Genomic DNA, 18,695 nt, shown 5'->3' on the forward strand with positions numbered 1-18,695 from the left:
GTTCCTAGCCGGATTCGTTAACCACTGCGCCACGACGGGAACTCCTGTTTTCTTTTTTATTCTCTGCCTGCCTCCACATCCAGAGTAGTAGCTAAAATACATAAAGCCAAGAGTTTTCCAGTTATCGGCTGTTTTCTTGTCTTGCTCCTTTGCTGTTCTCTTAGAATGAGTGCTTGCCAAAAAATGGAGTTGACGTTAAATTAATTATAAATTTAAGTTTATAATGATAAAAGTTGTCACCCTGGTAACTCTGTCTCCTTCTTCAGTGTTCTTAAACTAGGGGGAAAATGTCATTTGTCACTGCTGTCTGTGTTTTCATACCCCCACAATCACGGAAATGCGTACTTATGCTGTGTTAGCTAGGTCAGATCTGTCTAGGCTTGATGGGATTAAATTAAAGGAGGCCTTGCTTGCTGGGGTGAAGGAGAGGCAGATATGATCATCCCTAGCTCTCTTCACCTCTTCCTTCCTATCTGATTCCCGGTCCAAGCAGTACTGTGTCCTCCAGTGTACCTTTTCCCTTACAGTGACAGTCATCCAACAGCAGTACCTATTTCTTCAATTAGAAATAAAGCCTGGGAGTTCCCATCGTGGCACAGTGGTTAACGAATCCGACTAGGAACCATGAGGTGGTGGGTTCGGTCCCTTTGCCGTGAGCTGTGGTGTCGGTCGCAGACACGGCTCGGATCCCGCGTTGCTGTGGCTCTGGCCTGGGCTGGTGTCTAGAGCTCCGTCCGATTCGACCCCTAGCCTGGGAACCTCCATGTGCCGTGGGAGCGGCCCAAGAAATAACAAAAAAAAAGACAAAAAAAAAAGAAAAGAAATCCTGAAGGCAAAACTTTAGGGAAAGGTTCTCCTAAGTCTCTTGGGGTTTTTTGTTGTTGCTGTTGTTGTTGTTGTTGTTTGTGACCTACCATCTTTTTTCTTTTTTTTTTTTTTTATTGTAATCAATTGTTATTTCCCCAATACATTTTTTTTCCCCACTCTACAGCATGGTGACCCAGTTACCCATATATGTATACAGTCTTTTTTCTCACATGATCATGCTCCATCATAAGTGACGAGACATAGTTCCCAGTGCTACACAGCAGGATCTCATTCTTTGATCAGTTGAAATAGACCTTTAGAGGAGAAATTTTAGAACTTGTGACAGATGAACTTTTCATTGTTCTAAAGCAAACAAGTGAAAATAAAAAAAATTTGCACCTATTAAAGTTAACCAGTATGCAATAAGTATATCAAATAAATGTCTTGATATAATTCCCCACTTGGTGAGGGAAAATTTCTTAAGGTCAGGGAAATGTTTAATTCCAGTGTAAAACCATCAGAGTCACATCATTTTTGGTCTCTAGCAATCTACAAGTTGGTATAAGATAGCATAATCAAAAACCAGCAGTTTTCAGAGTTCCCACTGTAGTGCAACGGGATCAAGAGTGTCTCTGCAACCACAGGGACACAGGTTTGATCCCCAGCCCAGGGCAGTGGGTTAAGGATCTGGCATTGCTGCAGCTGTGGCGTAGGTCACAATTCCAGCTCAGCTTCGATCCTTGGCCCAGGAAGTCCATGTGCCACAGGGTAGCCAAAAAAGAAAAAACAAAAACCCCAGAAGTTTGGGAAAGTGGAAATTCTTAATTCAACCTTGTATCATCACTTACTTACAATGTTTTTTTAAAGAATTGCACATGTTTTTTGATTATTTAAATTTTTTACACTTAGTCTCTGACTCATAAGAATAAAACGTTTTGATGGGGTCTTACGAATTGTGTCTAAATGCAGCGAAGCTGAAGTGTAAAAAATGAATGTGTTTTGAATAAAATATTTTCCTTTGTAAGTAGTAAAACTGTTCACTGAAATTTATTTCTTTTTATTAGGTTTAAGTGGAAACCCAGCAGATATAGAAAGAAGAGAAGCAGTATTTGGAAAGAATTTTATACCTCCTAAAAAGCCAAAAACCTTTCTTCAGTTAGTATGGGAAGCATTACAAGATGTCACTTTAATTATATTAGAAATTGCAGCCATAGTATCATTGGGCCTTTCTTTTTACCAACCTCCAGAAGGGGATAATGCACGTAAGTAAATTGGGAGGAAAAAAAGGCTTTTCATGTGTGTTGCTAAGTTTGGCTCATTTCCTTACTCATTTGCTTGCTTGATACACAGTAACGGTAGTGGGCCAGCATTTATTGACTGTTTGCTACATGCTGGATGTCATTCTAATAGAGCTTCTAATCGTCCTTTAAACATGTGACCTCAGATATTTACCTGCCAGTAACCCTGTGAGATAGATAGTGTCACTTCCATTTTCTCAGCGAGACCCAGAGGTTATGCATCCTCTGTATCTGGCAAGGAGCTGAGCCAGGTATATGATATGAGTCAGCATGGCTTTGAAGTTCTTTAGAACACTATTGTGACATAATTAGTTTTTTTAAACTTTATTTTTACTGGGAAGTATAGTTGATGTACAGTGTTGTGTCCATTTCTGCTGTACAGCAGAGTGACCCAGTCCCTCGTAGGCACCCATTCTCTGTCTCATGGTGTTTTCCATCAGGTTCTGTCCCAGGAGAGTGGACATGGTTCCCTGTGCTGTACCGTAGGCCCTCGTTGCTTATCTGTTCTAAATGTGACCTTTTACATATGCCAACCCCACACTCCCTATCCATTCCTAATTTGTTGTGAATTTGGGGTTTTTTTAATATTTTGGAAAATCGTTATGAATGCAAAATTTTATTCTCTTCCCCAATCTATTCCTTTTCAAGTTCTTAAAATGTGGTTATAGTTTGTTGTTATATACATGATTTGGATAATTTCCTTGCCATCTTAGAAATGCTGATGTTACAAAGTATCCTGCCAAATGGAAAAACAGAGAGTGGTAACTCTGCTTTAACCTATAGCTACAAATGATTTCGTTTTTCTCCAGCCTTTCTGTGTCCTTCATATCTCTTTTAAATTTCTTCTTCTTTTCCTTTAAAACAAATTATTTAAATATGGCTATTACTGATAGTACATTCTTTAACTACAAGGAGATCTAGTTTGGGCTTTGTCACTGTATTGAAGTAGCTATATTGTGAACCAATAGTATTTTGTGTATCAGAAGAGTGATTCACCAAAATATTCTTTTGTTTGTGAAAGCTTCATTCTTCTGCTTTTGTTTTTTTTTTTTTTCCTGGTCTTTTTTTTTTGGTCTTTTTAGGACCGCACCTGCGGCATATGGAGGTTCCCAGGCCAAGGGTCTAAACGGAGCTGTTGCTGCCAGCCTGTGCTGCAGCCACAGCACCACCAGATCCTTAACCCACTGAGCGAGGCCTGGGCTCAAACCTGCAACCTCATACTTCCTAGTCGGATTCATTTCCGCTGCACCATGACGGGAACTCCTCTTCTGCCTTTCACGTTATGAAGAGTTTAATAAATATTTACTAACTATAAAAGTTGGTTTAGGTAGTCATTTAGAGTAGTTCTTTCAAAGGTGTGCCTGGAGCACATGTGAGAGAGAACTTGGGGCGGCAGGGGAGAGAGAGTCACAGAGTAAGTGAGTTTATCTGAGGCTGAAGTCATTGTAGATCAGGGGTTCTCAGGGCGGCTCTGTCAACATTTTGCACTAGAACATTCCTTGTCGCCTTGTTTATTGGCTCACTTCTCCGGGTGAGGCAGCCAGAGGTCTCCAGACGTTGCCAGGTATCCTATAAGGGGGCAGTTTTGCCCCCAGTTGAGAGTCAGTGGTGTAGATAAGAAAGAACTTAGGCGATGTTCGTGTCGATATGGAGCCAAATTATTTTTTAAACTTTTATTTGTTAAGTAAATGGTACATTTCTCGCTGTAGGAAAAGTAGGAGGAGAAATGACAATTCGTAGGAAATCAGAGTCCCTGATAATCCCACGTTTTAGAGATTGCTGCTATACCATCTTGATATACATCCTTCAAGATTTTTTAAACATTTTTGTGTCTGAGTCTGTGGTGCCCATGGACGTGTGTGTGCACAAGTGGGTAGGTGTGAGGATGCATGTCTCTTATCTGCAAAGGAAGGTCACACCATGTGTAGCATCCCACAGCCACATTCTTCACTGGTTAGTGTTCCCAGCTATCACTATAGAATCCTGGGGATCGGTATTCTAGACTTGAGTTAGCAGATGATTAAAAACTTTTGACTTCTAACATTTTTTTCCCAAGACTATCAGAAAACTGGAGAAATATATTTTTCAATGGGAATGGATTTTTTTTTTCTTTTTTTTTAAACAGAATCTGGGCAGATCTTCTTGGGATTCAGACTGCTGCATTTGTAGGACGTAGTGACAGGCCTTTTTTCAGATTTGCTTAAGGAGATACCTGGTATTAGAGCCAACTGAGAAGATAATCTAGAGTCGTCCGTGTCTTAAGACCTTTTAAAGAGACTCAGAATCTTCCAGAAGGTGTTAATAGATCATGTAAAGATATTTCTGCTCCGTGGTAAAAGTTATTTAGTGTTTAAACTTCAAAAAATAATAATAATAATTAGTGTATTTCGTGTATCTTTTCATCCTGTTATATGTTAAACCCTAAGAAGTAATAATTTGCTTAAAAGGAAACCCATTCGTTATAAATCTATAGTTATAGAAATCCAAATCATCAGTTTTTTAGTTGTACTGTTTGGGGGGAAAACGAGCACTATCACCCACATGTGAATAAATCTGTAGTCACTGTATTCAATTACTGGTTCTCAAACTCTGGTCTCAGAGTCCTTTTATACTCTCAAAGTATTGAGAACTCCAGAGAACTTTTGATGATGTGAGTTACAGCTGTAGATATATGTTGTATTCTACATTAAAGCTGAGAAATTTAAAAATAGCAGTGCATTTAAAAATAATATATGTTATTATAAAGTAATATAACTATGATTAGTTATTAAGGAGCTTTAAAATGGAATAATGAAGAGTAATGTTTCTCACTGTCTCTCATTAATGTCTAGCTTAGTTGAAAAGCACTGGATTCTCATCTGCTTCTCTGTTCATTGTATCATATTAGCACATCTAATGGAATCTTTGGAAAATTTCACTATTGCTTGTGAAATGTGAAGCACATAGCATCTTAGTATTATAAAAATAGTTTTGGCCTTGAGGATCCCCCTGGAGTTCCTAGATTATACTTTGAGAACTGGTTTTTTATACTGTTGATACATACACTTGATACACCACCCAGGAATCACATAGGGGATTTTAGAAGGGAATATTTGCCCTGTGATAGAGAGCATAGGTTGAATTTAAATGATGCGTATCTCATGCGAATATATTTACAAGGGAACGCCTTTAGTAAGACTGATTTTTATTGCTGTATTTACTCATGGACTTTACTGAAAATATTATGAAATAATTTTTTACCGTCTATGTAACTGGTAAAGTTCAGTCCTTTCCTAACTTTGATTTGGGGATTACTTTATTTTCCACCTGAGCTCCCTTAAAAATTTGTAACGGTCATTGGTAGGAAAAGGATTTGGTTTCTAGAAATATTTTACTACCTTCTGTTTCAGGATCATTCTAACTCGATCTGTGTAATATAAAGTAGAACTATATATGAATATAACGTTATGTAATGTGTCTATTTTTAAACATACACAGAAATAGAAAGATTAAAAAGATGAAATAAAGCTTTAAATTTTGATTCTTAGTTCTAGTAGCCATAAAACATCATTGAGGGCATGATTGAATATACATTGTTATGTTTTATAATCTTGATTTAGCCTGATTTGGGTCTAAGTTTGTTTTCTTTCAGAACTTGGTTTTAAAATCTCTCATAACTGGAAAAAACTCACAATATTAGGTAAATTCAAGTGGAAGATTTTAGTGTATTCACTCAGTCACGTTACTTACTTTCACTTCCCTCCACCAGTTACGTAAGTTTTTGTTGAAATATGACTGGTAAATTTCTTTTTTCTATTTTTTAAATTTTTTCCAGTTGTCCTCAGCTTTATTTTTTATTTTATTTTATTTTTATTTTTTGTCTTTTTAGGGTCAGAGCCGCAGCATATGGAGGTTCCCAGGCTAGGAGTCAAATCAGAGCTGTAGCCACCAGCCTAGGCCACAGCCACGGCAATGCCACATCCTTAACCCACTGAGCGAGGCCAGGGATCGAGCCTGCATCCTCATGGATGCTAGTTGGGTTCGTTACTGCTGAGCCACAATGGGAACTCCACGACTAGTAAATTTCAGTCTTTCTCACTCACTGTTACAAAGTATTGAATTTTTTTATTTTTAACCAATGATAGCAAAACCCACTGTGGTGGCTTCATTTGGGAGATAGTATTTTGTCACTGCTTCCAGGATGGCAAAAGTGATCAACGTTAGTATTTCAGCCTTCATCTGCTCTTGAGTTCAGACTGACTTTCTCTAATCCAGAGAGCAAGTCCGTGATCTTCTGGGCAGGGGAGAGGTAAGGAGAAGCTGTCTTTGCTGCTTCTGCTGTTTAAAATAATGTAAAACTGTAGATTTGCTTAACTGGTTATTGAATGCAATAGTACATAGTTATTTCTTCAGCTTGAGAATAATTAAAATAGAAGTTTTAGCGAGTTCCCATTGTGGTTAAATGTGTTAAGAACCCGACATAGTGACCGTGAGCATGCAGGTTCAATCCCTGACCTTGCTCAGTGGGTTAAGGATCTGGCATTGCCTCAAGCTGTGGCATAGGTTGCAGATGCAGCCTGGATCCCCTGTTGCCATGGCTGTGGTGTAGGCTGACAGAACAGCTCTGATTTTGGCCCCTGGCCCAGGAACATCCATATGCTGCAGGTGCGGGCGTAAAAATTAAAAAAAAAAAAAAAAAAAAAGCAGCAGCAGCAGCTTAATATTTGGATGGCAGGGCCGGCGTTCCAGTGGATCATCTTGCCCCCTCCTTTGGAGAACATGCCTTGTACGTATAAACCATTGGTGGCTGAATCCCACTCATGTTCCGGGGATATTTTTTGTGATTGTTCACATCACCCCTTCCATTTCACCCACAATTGATTTTTCTCCAGTTTCTGTCTTCTCTCCCTTCATCTGTCCCACATGCCTCCTCTGGATTAATCCCTATTCAGCATCCTTGCATCTCATATTCCCTCTTCAGTTCGTGCTCACTGTTCTGGAATATGCTTTAATCATTTCTATTGCCGTTGATTTATTCATTCTTTTCTTGCGAATAATCCTTGTCCTTGCTCTGCGTGTCCTAAGAGAACCATTGGGCTTTCAGAGATTTTATTTTAGCTCCACACCCAGAAAGAAAGAACTTTACCTACAAACACATGCCTTCGTGTGAATTTATGTATAAGCAAACGAAGCTTTCAAAAAACAGTACTTACCTTTATTGCCTGTATATCCTTTCTATTTCATTTTAGTTCATTTTTCAAAATTCTGGTCATGGACCACTAATTGGTTTAGAGTCACAAATAGATTATAGCCAAGGTCCAAAAAGCACTGTCCCGTTGTCCTTTCTTCACCACCATTGACCTTGCAGTTTTGAGGGGTTCCCCCACCCCCGTCTTTTTCTAAACTCTTTTCTGCCCTAGAGTCTTTGTGCTGATTTTCCCCTCTCCTTGGAGTCTTCTTCCCTTAAATCTGTGTGTCTGGTTCCCTTACATCATTTGGCTCCTGGCTCAGATACCGTGGGCACCTCTGAGCAGTCATCGCTGTGTACCCAACCACAGCCCTCTTTTCCCACTTCTTAGCACATTACTGTGTTTTATTTTCTTCGTGGCATGTACAGTATCTGAGATCCACCATTTGTGTTTTATTCTATGAATTCTTCATATACCATCCACACCTACCAAACTGAGATGGGTTCCCTGAGCTGCAAGAACTAAGGTGTCATGGTCACCGTTACAGCCTTAGTTTCGAAAACAATGTCTGGCACCTTAGGTGCTCAAATAGTTGAGTTAATACATAGCACTTTGCTTAAAGTTTTATGTTACAAAAGCCAAGCTTTTCTCATACTCCCGTAATACTGATGTAGCAAATAAGCTGGATACATGGTTAGCACAACATACGTACCTTTGCATTTATGACTTGGCTACTCTATGTCGAATGTAGTAGCCCTAAGCAGTGGTTGCGTGTGAAGGATGTCTCAGCCCCTGCTCTGCCTTCTTGGCAAGTGGCTTCTCATTTAATCCTCACAGCAGCTCTGGGGTAAGTGGTGGTGTCCCGATTTGATAGATGAAGAAACTGAGTCTCCAAAATAAGTAACTCTCCTTAGAGTCAAGACTGTGCCTTCGCCAGGGTCCTCGCTCCTCCCTGGTACCCTCGACGGCCTCGCTGCCCTCGGGATGGGACGCTTGAGAGGCAGGGAACTTGAAAGGAACATCAACGTTTTGAAATGCTTCGTGTCCACCAAGGTGTTTAGAGCTGTCGGCAGAATGAGTGGGGCATACACGCGTCATGATTCTCTGTCTTTTGCCGTCAGTTCAGAATCTCTTTCGATGAGCATTTTCTTTCTTTGCGCATAGTTTGTGGAGAAGTCTCTGTCGGGGAGGAAGAAGGTGAAGGTGAAACTGGTTGGATTGAAGGTGCTGCGATCCTGCTGTCGGTGGTGTGCGTGGTCTTGGTCACCGCCTTCAATGACTGGAGTAAGGAGAAGCAGTTCCGAGGCTTGCAGAGTCGAATTGAGCAGGAGCAGAAGTTCACGGTCATCAGGGGCGGGCAGGTCATTCAGATCCCTGTGGCCGACATTACTGTTGGCGATATCGCTCAGGTGAAGTACGGTGAGTAGACAGGGCGCTTTGCCTTCGGGTCGTGTGAGGTGATTGTCTTCTGTCCACAGGTCAGCATGTCGTTGTTTTCTTCTAGGTGATCTTCTCCCGGCGGATGGAATCCTCATTCAAGGCAATGATCTTAAAATTGATGAGAGCTCGTTGACTGGGGAATCCGATCATGTTAAGAAGTCTTTAGATAAGGACCCCTTACTCTTATCAGGTATCGATTTCTTCTATGTACCTTTGAACTTTTTCCTCCTCCACCACTGTCTACCACTTGACCAGTTTCCCTGAGAGCCAGTAATACGAAAAGGATTCTGTATTTTATGTTAGTTTCTACCCTTGTAATCCCTAGAGACTTTCTTTTGTAAGTTGGCAGAGACATTAGAGATCCTTAAATCCAGAGCTGTGTTTTACAAATGAGGAACCCGAGTCAAAAAAAGACCTTAGAGTCAATGTTAGTTAACGTTAGCATACTGATAAAAGTTAAAGTGTAAGCCGAATGATCTCTGTTGAATTGTTCTGTTTTTCTGTGTTGACATGTATTTTTAAGACTTGTGAGGAAATATAAAATTAAGGAATGATCTTGTATTTATTTGATTATTTATGTTGGTCTTTTGTCTTTTTAGGGCTGTACCTGCAGCATATGGAGGTTCTAATTGGAATTGTAGCCACCGGCCACAGCCAGAGCCACAGCAACGCCAGATCCGAGCCGTGTCTGCGACCTACACCACAGCTCACGGCAACGCCGGATCCTTAACCCACTGAGCAAGGCCAGGGATCGAACCCGCAACCTCATGGTTCCTCTTCGGATTCATTTCTGCTGCACCATGACAGAAACTCCCTGATCATGTATTTAAAACAAATTATTGAGTTCTCTGTGGTGGTCTGCAAAGGACAGGGTTTAAAAAAAAAAAAAAAAAAACAAAAAAAACAGAAATATAAAATCCTTAAAGTTTACTTAAACTCACTCCCTCATTTAACTACTGAGGAATGAGTATGAGACTTTAATTACCTAAGATGATGTACTTAATAAGTGGGTCCAGGATAGCACCCAGTCTGTTGGACAAGGCCGCATGTGCACGTGGTTAGGACATGTTCTGAGAATGGAAAAGAGAACTCCTCTGAAAAGGAGTTGCTCAGGCGGTTAAGGATCTGGCATTGCCATGAGCTGTGGTGTAGGTCACAGATGCGGCTCAGCTCTGGCATTGCTGTGGTTCTGGCGTATGCCGGCAGCTGCGATTTCCAGTTCTCCCCCTAGCCCGGGAACTTCCATATGCTGTGCGTGCAGCCCTAAGAAGAAAAAAGAAAAATAAGGGAGGGGTGGGTGTCTGCTCAGGAGACTTCTGTAACAGCTAGATGCTACGGTAATTGCAAATTAAATGGAAGGGGTGATAAAAAAAATTGCAAGCCACCTTCTAAAATGCAGCATGAAAAGAAACCAGATTACCGCAGCTTGACTTCAAAAGTGTGCCAGTTCCTTGACTTTTGATTTCCAGTTTCCTACTCAGTTTTCTAGTAGTCTTTATAGAACTTAGAAAATTATAAAATAATGGTATTAAATGTATTCATTAGATCGGATTATACTAGCATTTGGAGTAAGCAAAGGTTGCCTGTTTGGGGAGTTCCCATCATGGAGCAGCAGAAACGAATCTGACTAGGAACCATGAGGTTGTGGGTTCAATCCCTGGTCTTGCTCAGTGGGTTAGGGATCCAGCGTTGCTGTGAGCTGTGGTGTAGGTGGCCGATATGGCTCGGATCCTGCATTGCTGTGGCTGTGGTGTAGGTTGGAAGCTGTAGCTCTGATTGGACTCCTAGCCAGGGAACCTCCATATGCCGTGAGTGCGGCCCTAAAAAGACAAAAAAAAAAAAGTTGCCTGTTTGTCTTTAATTATCATTTTCAGATGTTAATGGAATGCTAACATTTCCTACCCTGTGAGGAAATTCTGCTTATTTAACTATTTAATAACTTGGCAGGTTTTTTCAGTTCTTATCTGGGTACTTTATATACTAATTGGTTGTACATGGTTTTACTGGATCCAAAGTCAAACCTGTGACAAGGGTCATTTAAATTAGAATCACAACTTCGAGGCACATACCTACGTTTAACCATTACCTTTTTAAGATTTGTAAATACTGTGCTAAAGGCTTATGGCAAAACATCCCACCACTAAAAATCAGAGCAATTTCACGTATATACATTTATAAACGCCATTAGAAATAGAGGGAGAGTTTCACTTGTAATATAGACTTAACACTTCTTTGAAAAAAATCTTGAGATTTGTACACCTTCAATGACCTACACTACTAAGAATGTTCATACTCTATTTGGGTTTTTCTTTATGTTAATGTGCCTTGAAATTCATCCCATGTAGACAGAATTATCTTAGATGTGTAATGTATCTAAGTTTAATGTATACTTAGTTTACTTCTTCTTGGCTGTACTTAGAAGAAATTGTGGTTAATAGTAAACCAGTAAAATCTGTGATCTGGGAGTTCCCATTGTGACTCAGTGGTAGAGAACCCAATTAGTATCCATGAGGATGTGGGTTTGATCCCTGGCTTCTTCGTTCAGTGAGTTAAGGATCCAGCATTGCCATGAGCTGTGCTGCCGGCTGCAGACGCGGCTCAGATCCTGCATTGCTCTGGCTGTGGCGTTGGCTGGTGGCTACAGCTCCAGTTCGACCCCTAGCGTGGGAACTTCCCATATGCTGTGAATGCAGCCCTAGAAAGCCAAAAAAATAAAATCTCTGATCTTTCCAAAGGAGAGGGAAGCTTGCTGGTCCTACCTAGCTGCTGTAGGCTGACTGGGCCACAGTCCTTGGTGAGATGCTGTCCTCTTCCCTCTCTGCCCCGTACACCTGATCAACTTTGATGTACGTCTAGCGTGTTTGACAGGGCTTAGCTCTTCAGATTGACATCCTGTAGCTGAACCTGGGTCCCTTTCTGTGTCAACAGAGATGGCTGATAAGTTTTGGTAGACTTCAGGTTCCTGACACACCAAGTATACCAAGAGGACTCTAAATTTTCCATGTTTAAGAAAAGACCGAAATAGCTTTCTAGAGTCCCTTATCACAGTACGGGTGGGAAAGTTTTTCTGCATTTATTTCCCTCTTCCAAAAATGTACTAAAAACATGAATGCATTTATTTTTAAATTTATTCTCATGATGCCATCCCTCTCTGCTGTTCTTGGCTTTTTAAATTTAGATATTTAAGGCAGTTATTCAGTTAGCAGTGGGGATATGACCAGAACAAAAGCTGTTGACTTGAGCATATTAACTGCCAACATTTGATTATCTGTGGTAAAGAAGAATGAAACCTAAAAAACTGACACTTGCTGAAATCCACAATTGTTAAAAGAAACAAATAGTCTTTTACATGTAGTCTGTGCTCATTGAATATTGTTTCACTCTCCTGCATTTCATTTCTTGTTTCTCTTGCGTTTTTACTGGCAAAGAAGCTAATAATTAGTGAAAGAGTCAGAATATAGATTTTTTGAAAGCAAAAAATCAAAGTCCTAAAAAATTCATACTAGGTAAGGTACTCAGTGATTAATAACTAATTATAAATTCTTAGGTGCTAGAACGAGTACGTAGGCTTAACAGTCTTGCTTTGTGAATAACCTTTTGGCATTGCTTTGGTACACGCCGTGGTGGGAGGTGCTACAGACCCTGCCCTCCCCGAGGAGATCAAATAAGTAACCGATACCTGTAAAGAAGACTGTAAGTGTTTTGAAAAGTGTTAAGTTTTGAAAGCTACTTAAAAGCCACAAAAATACGAGAACAAAGGCTTGGGAAGCCTTGTAATGAGGGAGGGAAAGTTGCAGAGAATTGGATGTACACGTTGAAGAGCTGTAAGCAGACCGACCGGCGTTATGTCTTAAGAATATGCCCTCTGCCCTCTGACAGAGCCGGATTGCATCTGCCTTGTCACTTAATAATGGTGTAACCTTGGCCAAGTTTCCCGAAAATAATTATGCCAGCCAACCTGCAAGATTGTTGTGAGAGACAGAGTCAGAATTCAGTCCGTGTTCCCGACTCTGCTCCCCAGCTCTCTCTTACGAAGTTTCATGTTAGAGCAGGGATGAAAAGCTCAAAAGGTTTGTTCCGTATTCAAGGGAAGACTTCGTCCTTTATCTAGTAGATAATAGAGAGTCAGAAGTTTTTGAGCCGTGAGACACTTACGATAAAATCACATTTGGGGAAAGTTAAAGCTTACCTGGGGATGAATTGGAACGACAAGAGACTGGCCAGGAGGTAATCCAGTGGGGGCTGGCCTAAGACCCTGGGTTAGGAGCAGCTTGTGGATTTGGTGTGGGATTAGGACAATTGTTGCTGTGGAATCCTTTGGTTATGGGCACGTTTCTTTTCTTTTCTTTTTTTTCTTTTTTAAAGTTTTATTGAAGTGTAGTTGATTTACAACATTGTGGTAATTTCTGCTGTACAACAGAGTGATTCAGTTGTACAGGTACACACATCCATTGTGTTTTATTAGTTTCTTTTCCCACATAGATTATCACACTATTGGGTAGAGTTCTGTGTGCTGTATGGTACGTCCCCATTGGCCAGTCATTCCAGGTACCTCAGTGTAAACCCCTTTCATTATAAACAGTGTATTTCTCAGAGAAGTAACCCTAATGGCAATGCAGTTTTAATTTAAATATTGGACATTTCATGGTGCCCCTAAAATTCCAGGCAATATGCCAAACACTTTGTTCTTATAGATGTAATTTGAGTCTTGTGTTTATAGAGTGTGGGTACTCTTACCTCCCTTTGTGGACAAGTAATTGAGATGCTGTAGTTTGCCCAATATCACATGATAAATGAGCGGTAGAGTGAGCTTTGAACTTAGGTGACTTAGTACAGCGTTAAAACCTTAAGCTCAAGAATTTAGGCTTTATACTGAGTTTTTAAAACAACGTTTCTATTACCATAGGTACTCATGTAATGGAAGGCTCTGGAAGAATGGTAGTTACTGCAGTGGGTATAAATTCTCAAACTGGAATCATCTTTACCTTACTTGGAGCTGGAGGTGAAGAGGAAGAGAAGAAAGATGAGAAGAAAAAGGAAAAGAAAAGTAAGAATAGCAATTTGCTATATAAGGATGGGTGTTTGGAAATACGGCAGCTAAATTTTAAGAACTGGTACCAAAAATTACACTATTTCATCAGATTTTGATACAAAGAGTTCTACAAAAACAAATTACCCAACATAGTACTTGCGAGTTGCGCAATTGATAGAGCGTTTTTTGTTTGTTTGTTTGAAGACTTAATAGTCTCTGAAGGGCTCGATGAAGCCATCAGTCCTGTTTACCGTCGCTAGACAAATTCAGCAGCTCCTTGATTAATTCTCACTGTCATTTGACCAGCAGAATGAATTACACTCTCACTTCCTATTTGCTTATTTTTCCTGCTACTTTAGTAGTAGCTTTATCTGTCAGACATTTCACACTTTGGCCTCATTGAGCTTTTAATCTTTTCAGGTTTTCTGCTATTCACATTTACCAGTCTGTACTTATGACATAAAATCAAGACTTCACTTTGACACCTTGTATGTTTTTCTTTTATATTCAGCCTATCTTTCGATAGCAAGGCTTTAAACTTTTAATCTTGATCCATTGTATCTGCTGTCCTTCTAAGGGATCTATCATCCGCAAACTTGAGAACCATAGTTTACCACAGAGACGCTTATAAGATCATAGGGAAATAGTTCAGAATCACTTAGTTGGGGAATATGTCGGTTTTTCTTTTAAGCATCTGCGGTATCACCCTTTTCTCTCATTGGGGATCACTCCTCCAGAGTTTTGGTCCTTTTAGGATGATATCAGTTTACTGTGGTTTAACCACTTAGATTTATTTAATTTTACTTAGGCTAGTCAGCCCATATGTCTCTCACACACAGAAGTATTTTGAGATCTTTTAAAATAAATGCCTTGCTGCAGTCTTGGCTTGCTATAACTACAGCAGTGTTTTTAATATTTAGGTGCCACCTTAAAGTTTCTTAAGACAGAATGGAAGTCAGTTTGAAAACCAATAGTGATGATACCATTTATTGACTTCTTTATATGCATTATCTCAGTAATCTTTCCAACTATACCAAAAAGAAAACGTTTTTACTGATGAGTAAACTGGGCCTTATAGAGGTTGCATAACTTGCTCCAGGTCAGAGATCTAGGAAGTGGCAGATCTAACCCACTTGTCCGGCTCAAGGATCTGTGCTCTTAACCATACCCTATGTTGCACCCTAATTTCTAGGAGACAGAGGTCATCAGACCCTATTAAAAAAGAAAGGGAAGTGTGCATCATGACCTTACTTTTTACTGACCCCGCAGTTTCTTCCCCAGTAAGCACCCCTTTTTCTAAGGTCTTATACACCTGTTTGTATTAATCCAGTCAAGTACATTTGCAGGAATTAGCATCTAACTTACTGTCCATTATTTTTGATTCTTGGATGCCTCTGTGTGTGTGTGTGTGTGTGTGTGTGTGTGTAACGGGAGACACCATCTTTCCATCCGTGGACTCCCACTACTTCTCCCATTCCCTTGAATGAATTAATACTATATATTAATATAATTCAAGGTAATCTGTTTCCGTTCCCTTCGTGGTCTGGGATGTGACTATCTGCTCTCTCTCCAAACTTGAGTTCATTCAAAGTAGCTAGACATTCGTTAGTATATTCTCATCTGTCCTGAGCATCTGTTCCTCTTTGACCATATTTATTCTCTGTTTGTATGCGTGTACACACACACACACACACACACACCATTGTGCAACAGTTGTTATCGAAATGTGAACTACCCTTGCATACTTTACATGGCTGTATTCGTTTCTTTTGGAAAGCTTTAATTCTTGTTTTGTTCCTACAGATAAGAAACAAGATGGAGCTATTGAGAATCGCAACAAAGGTAAAGTCAGGAGGATAAAAGTATCCTTAGCTTGTTCTCATTATATCCAGAAATGTATCCCTTTTGGCTCAGCTGGATGAAGGTTCTGGCATTGTCCCTGCTGTGGCTCTGGTTACAGCTGTGCCATGGGTTCAGTCCCTGGTCTGGGAACCCCCACATGCCATGGGTACAGCCAAAAAAAAAACCCCACTAGAAACAAACACAAGTTCCCACCATGGCGCAGTAGATTAAGAATCTGGTTGCAGCAACTCAGGTCACTGTGGAGGTACAGGTTCAATCCCTGGCCCGGTGCAACGGGTTAAATAAAGGATCTGGCATTGCTGAAGCTACGACTCAGGGTCACAGCTATGCTCGGATTCAGTCCCTGGCCCAGGAACTTCCATATGCCATGGATGCAGCCTTAAAAAACAAGCAAACAAAAACAAAAATATCTTCTGTGTACTGGAGTCATCCGAAAGTAGGATCCGTTTAGCAGGGAAAATCAACCATCTATGGCACTGGGATGAATCTCTCTTTTGTCAGTGCCTTACTCATGCTGCCTTTACAATATTAATAAGATTTTAATTATGAGTTTTGGTAGTAAGCTTAGAAAAGTCCAGATATAGGTAAATTTAAACTAAGAAATGTTTTGGGTATTTTATCATTGGTTACTATGTGATTGCTAGCAGAAATCCATACGAAACAGCACACGTACTATAATTTTTTTTGCGTGGTTAAGAGTCTGTAAACGTATGTGCAGCCCTCTGTGTGGACACATATCACGTTCGACATTATGGTCTTAACTTACACGGGAGGGATTTAGGGTGTTTGCAATGAGTCTCATTACCTGGCGCAACACACGGGAAGAGAAGTGATTTGGTATTTAGCTCTGACTTTTAGGACCCTGTATTTCTTCTTAAGCCTCATGCCTGTTTCCTAGCACAGGATTCTCAGCTGGTACAAAGTTTCAAAACCTCGTGTCACTGTTGTCTTATTTTCTCAGGGTAGACACAGACACAGGCACAAAGCTGAATATTTACATTTTTTGTGTGTTTCTGTAAGAAATTGATCTTTGTCTTTTACAAATTGCTTGAAAATGTTAACCGGTATATGTGCCTTTAAAATGTAGTGACATTTTCATATGTTCTTCCATGTAGCAAAAGCCCAGGATGGTGCAGCCATGGAAATGCAGCCTTTGAAGAGTGAAGAAGGTGGAGATGGTGATGAAAAAGACAAAAAGAAAGCAAACTTGCCAAAAAAGGAGAAATCTGTTTTACAGGGGAAACTGACAAAGCTGGCTGTTCAGATTGGCAAAGCAGGTATGATAAGAGACAATAAGATGTTTTGTTGTAACATATGCTTTCTGTTTAAAATACCATCTTTTGACACACTTAAGAATGAAAGTCATTGCTTTGTGAGTAGAAGGGGAATTAAATATTTTCAGCTTTATCTACCATGTTCCAGGCCCTTTGAGTTACGGTAGATCCTCATAATATTTTGCGGCTTGGAATCTGTTCTCCTCACTTTACGCAGAGGGAGTGTCCTCTGCAGACTGGCTGCTAAGTAAGTGGTCGGGTTAGGGTCGGAGCCCAGTTCACAAGCCCATTTGCTCTTCTCTGAATTTCTGGGAGCAAGAGAGGGTTTGTTGTGAGGTTACTCTGTAAAGACTACCTAACCATAGTTGTAAAAAAAGAAATTTCATCCCACATTTCCTAATTTTTCTACTGACTATGACAAAGAAAAATTTAGGAACATGTTTTTCTTAAAGTTGTGCTTTGCTTAAATTGAATGGGTTAGTTAGAGCATCCTCCTGGTGAGGCTAAAGTGATAAATTGCAACCACCACTAGAAAACACCTGTTCAGAGAGCCATTCTGTAGGCGGGGGGAAAAGCACAACTCTGGCTAGAAGCAGAGCCTGCCCTTCAACAGTTTCCTCTTTGTGTGGCTAAATCAGCACAAGTTACTGCAGTCACTTACCTGGCCTCATTCCGTGACTTCTTAGGAGGATGTTGAAAAAAGTTTGTTTTTGCTTCTGTGCCCAGGAAGCTTATTATCTCATAGCAAATGTTTGCTTTTTGTAATATGTAACCAAATGGTAATACTGACTCAGAGTGTTGGGGAAACGGGTGGATGTAGCATGAGGATGGTGTTTTCGTAGACATTGGATTGGGTTATTAGACCCAGACATGTCGCTCTTCCTTATTTCGTGATACTCATGTGGAAGGACTAACTGTCCCACAAAATAGAAAGGTAATGGTTTGTAAGACATGATGAACTCTGGGTTTTCTAAGAAAGCAGTAGCATGAAAAAAAGTTAAGAAATTATTTCAGTAATTGGTGTTTTTTCATTAAAAACATAGGGTTAAATATTTAATTCCGGATTTCCCCATTGATCAGACTCGTATCAGCTTCTTTTTTTATCATCAGGCCGCTCGTCCACATGTAAAGCACCAAGGCTTGGGTGTTTCCTTGTCGTCGGCCATTATTTTGTCTCAGATTTGGTAGAAGGCCTAAGATATAACTAAGAATCATAAATGCTTTTTTCCCATTTCTCCTGGGGACAACTTGGAAGAAGAAATTAAATCTGACAATGTCAAGTGATGAGTTAGGTGCCAAAAAAGGAGGGAACAGTTTCTCAGAGAAATTAAAATAGATATTGCCTAAGCAGTTATAATTCTTCCAGTGGCTGATACGTAACGGAGAGGGCGTCATGTCTGGAGTATTTAATAATTACGTTTTCCTTCTTTTTCGGTGCCGAAAGGTCTGTTGATGTCTGCCATCACAGTTATCATTCTCGTACTGTATTTTGTCATTGATACATTCTGGGTTCAGAAGAGACCGTGGCTTGCTGAGTGCACACCCATCTACATACAATATTTTGTCAAGTTCTTCATTATTGGAGTTACGGTTTTAGTGGTAGCGGTGCCAGAGGGTCTCCCCCTTGCCGTCACCATCTCACTGGCGTACTCGGTCAAGGTAAGTGGCAGACAGTCCAGGAGACGTCCGCAGGTGCGGAGAAGGCACCACGGCTCACCCTCTCCCCTCAGGTGCTGCAGCTGGATTGCCGTAAATTGACACGGTTTGCTGTCAAGTGCAGTCGCTGGGTCCCTCCCCCCCTGCGGTTGGAGAG

The 18,695-nt window shown here is 40.4% G+C and overlaps 1 protein-coding gene across 3 annotated transcripts in view; it reads left to right on the top strand.

The window, feature by feature from the left end:
* Positions 1-18,695, top strand: part of ATP2B1 (ATPase plasma membrane Ca2+ transporting 1) — a 124,749-nt gene that overhangs the window by 67,734 nt on the left and 38,320 nt on the right. For all 3 annotated transcript variants that reach the window (NM_214352.3, XM_021091181.2, XM_085024790.1), the window contains 7 exon segments: positions 1,872-2,069; positions 8,438-8,692; positions 8,778-8,903; positions 13,620-13,760; positions 15,549-15,587; positions 16,724-16,885; positions 18,327-18,541. In NM_214352.3, coding sequence (NP_999517.1) covers positions 1,872-2,069; positions 8,438-8,692; positions 8,778-8,903; positions 13,620-13,760; positions 15,549-15,587; positions 16,724-16,885; positions 18,327-18,541 — 1,136 coding nt within the window.

The sequence above is a fragment of the Sus scrofa genome, chromosome 5 (genome assembly GCF_054392235.1).
Source record: "Sus scrofa isolate SSC_HxYL_T2T_F1_AM1 chromosome 5, Sscrofa_HxYL_maternal_Yorkshire_Landrace_v2.0, whole genome shotgun sequence".
NCBI classification, from domain to species: Eukaryota; Metazoa; Chordata; class Mammalia; order Artiodactyla; family Suidae; genus Sus; species Sus scrofa.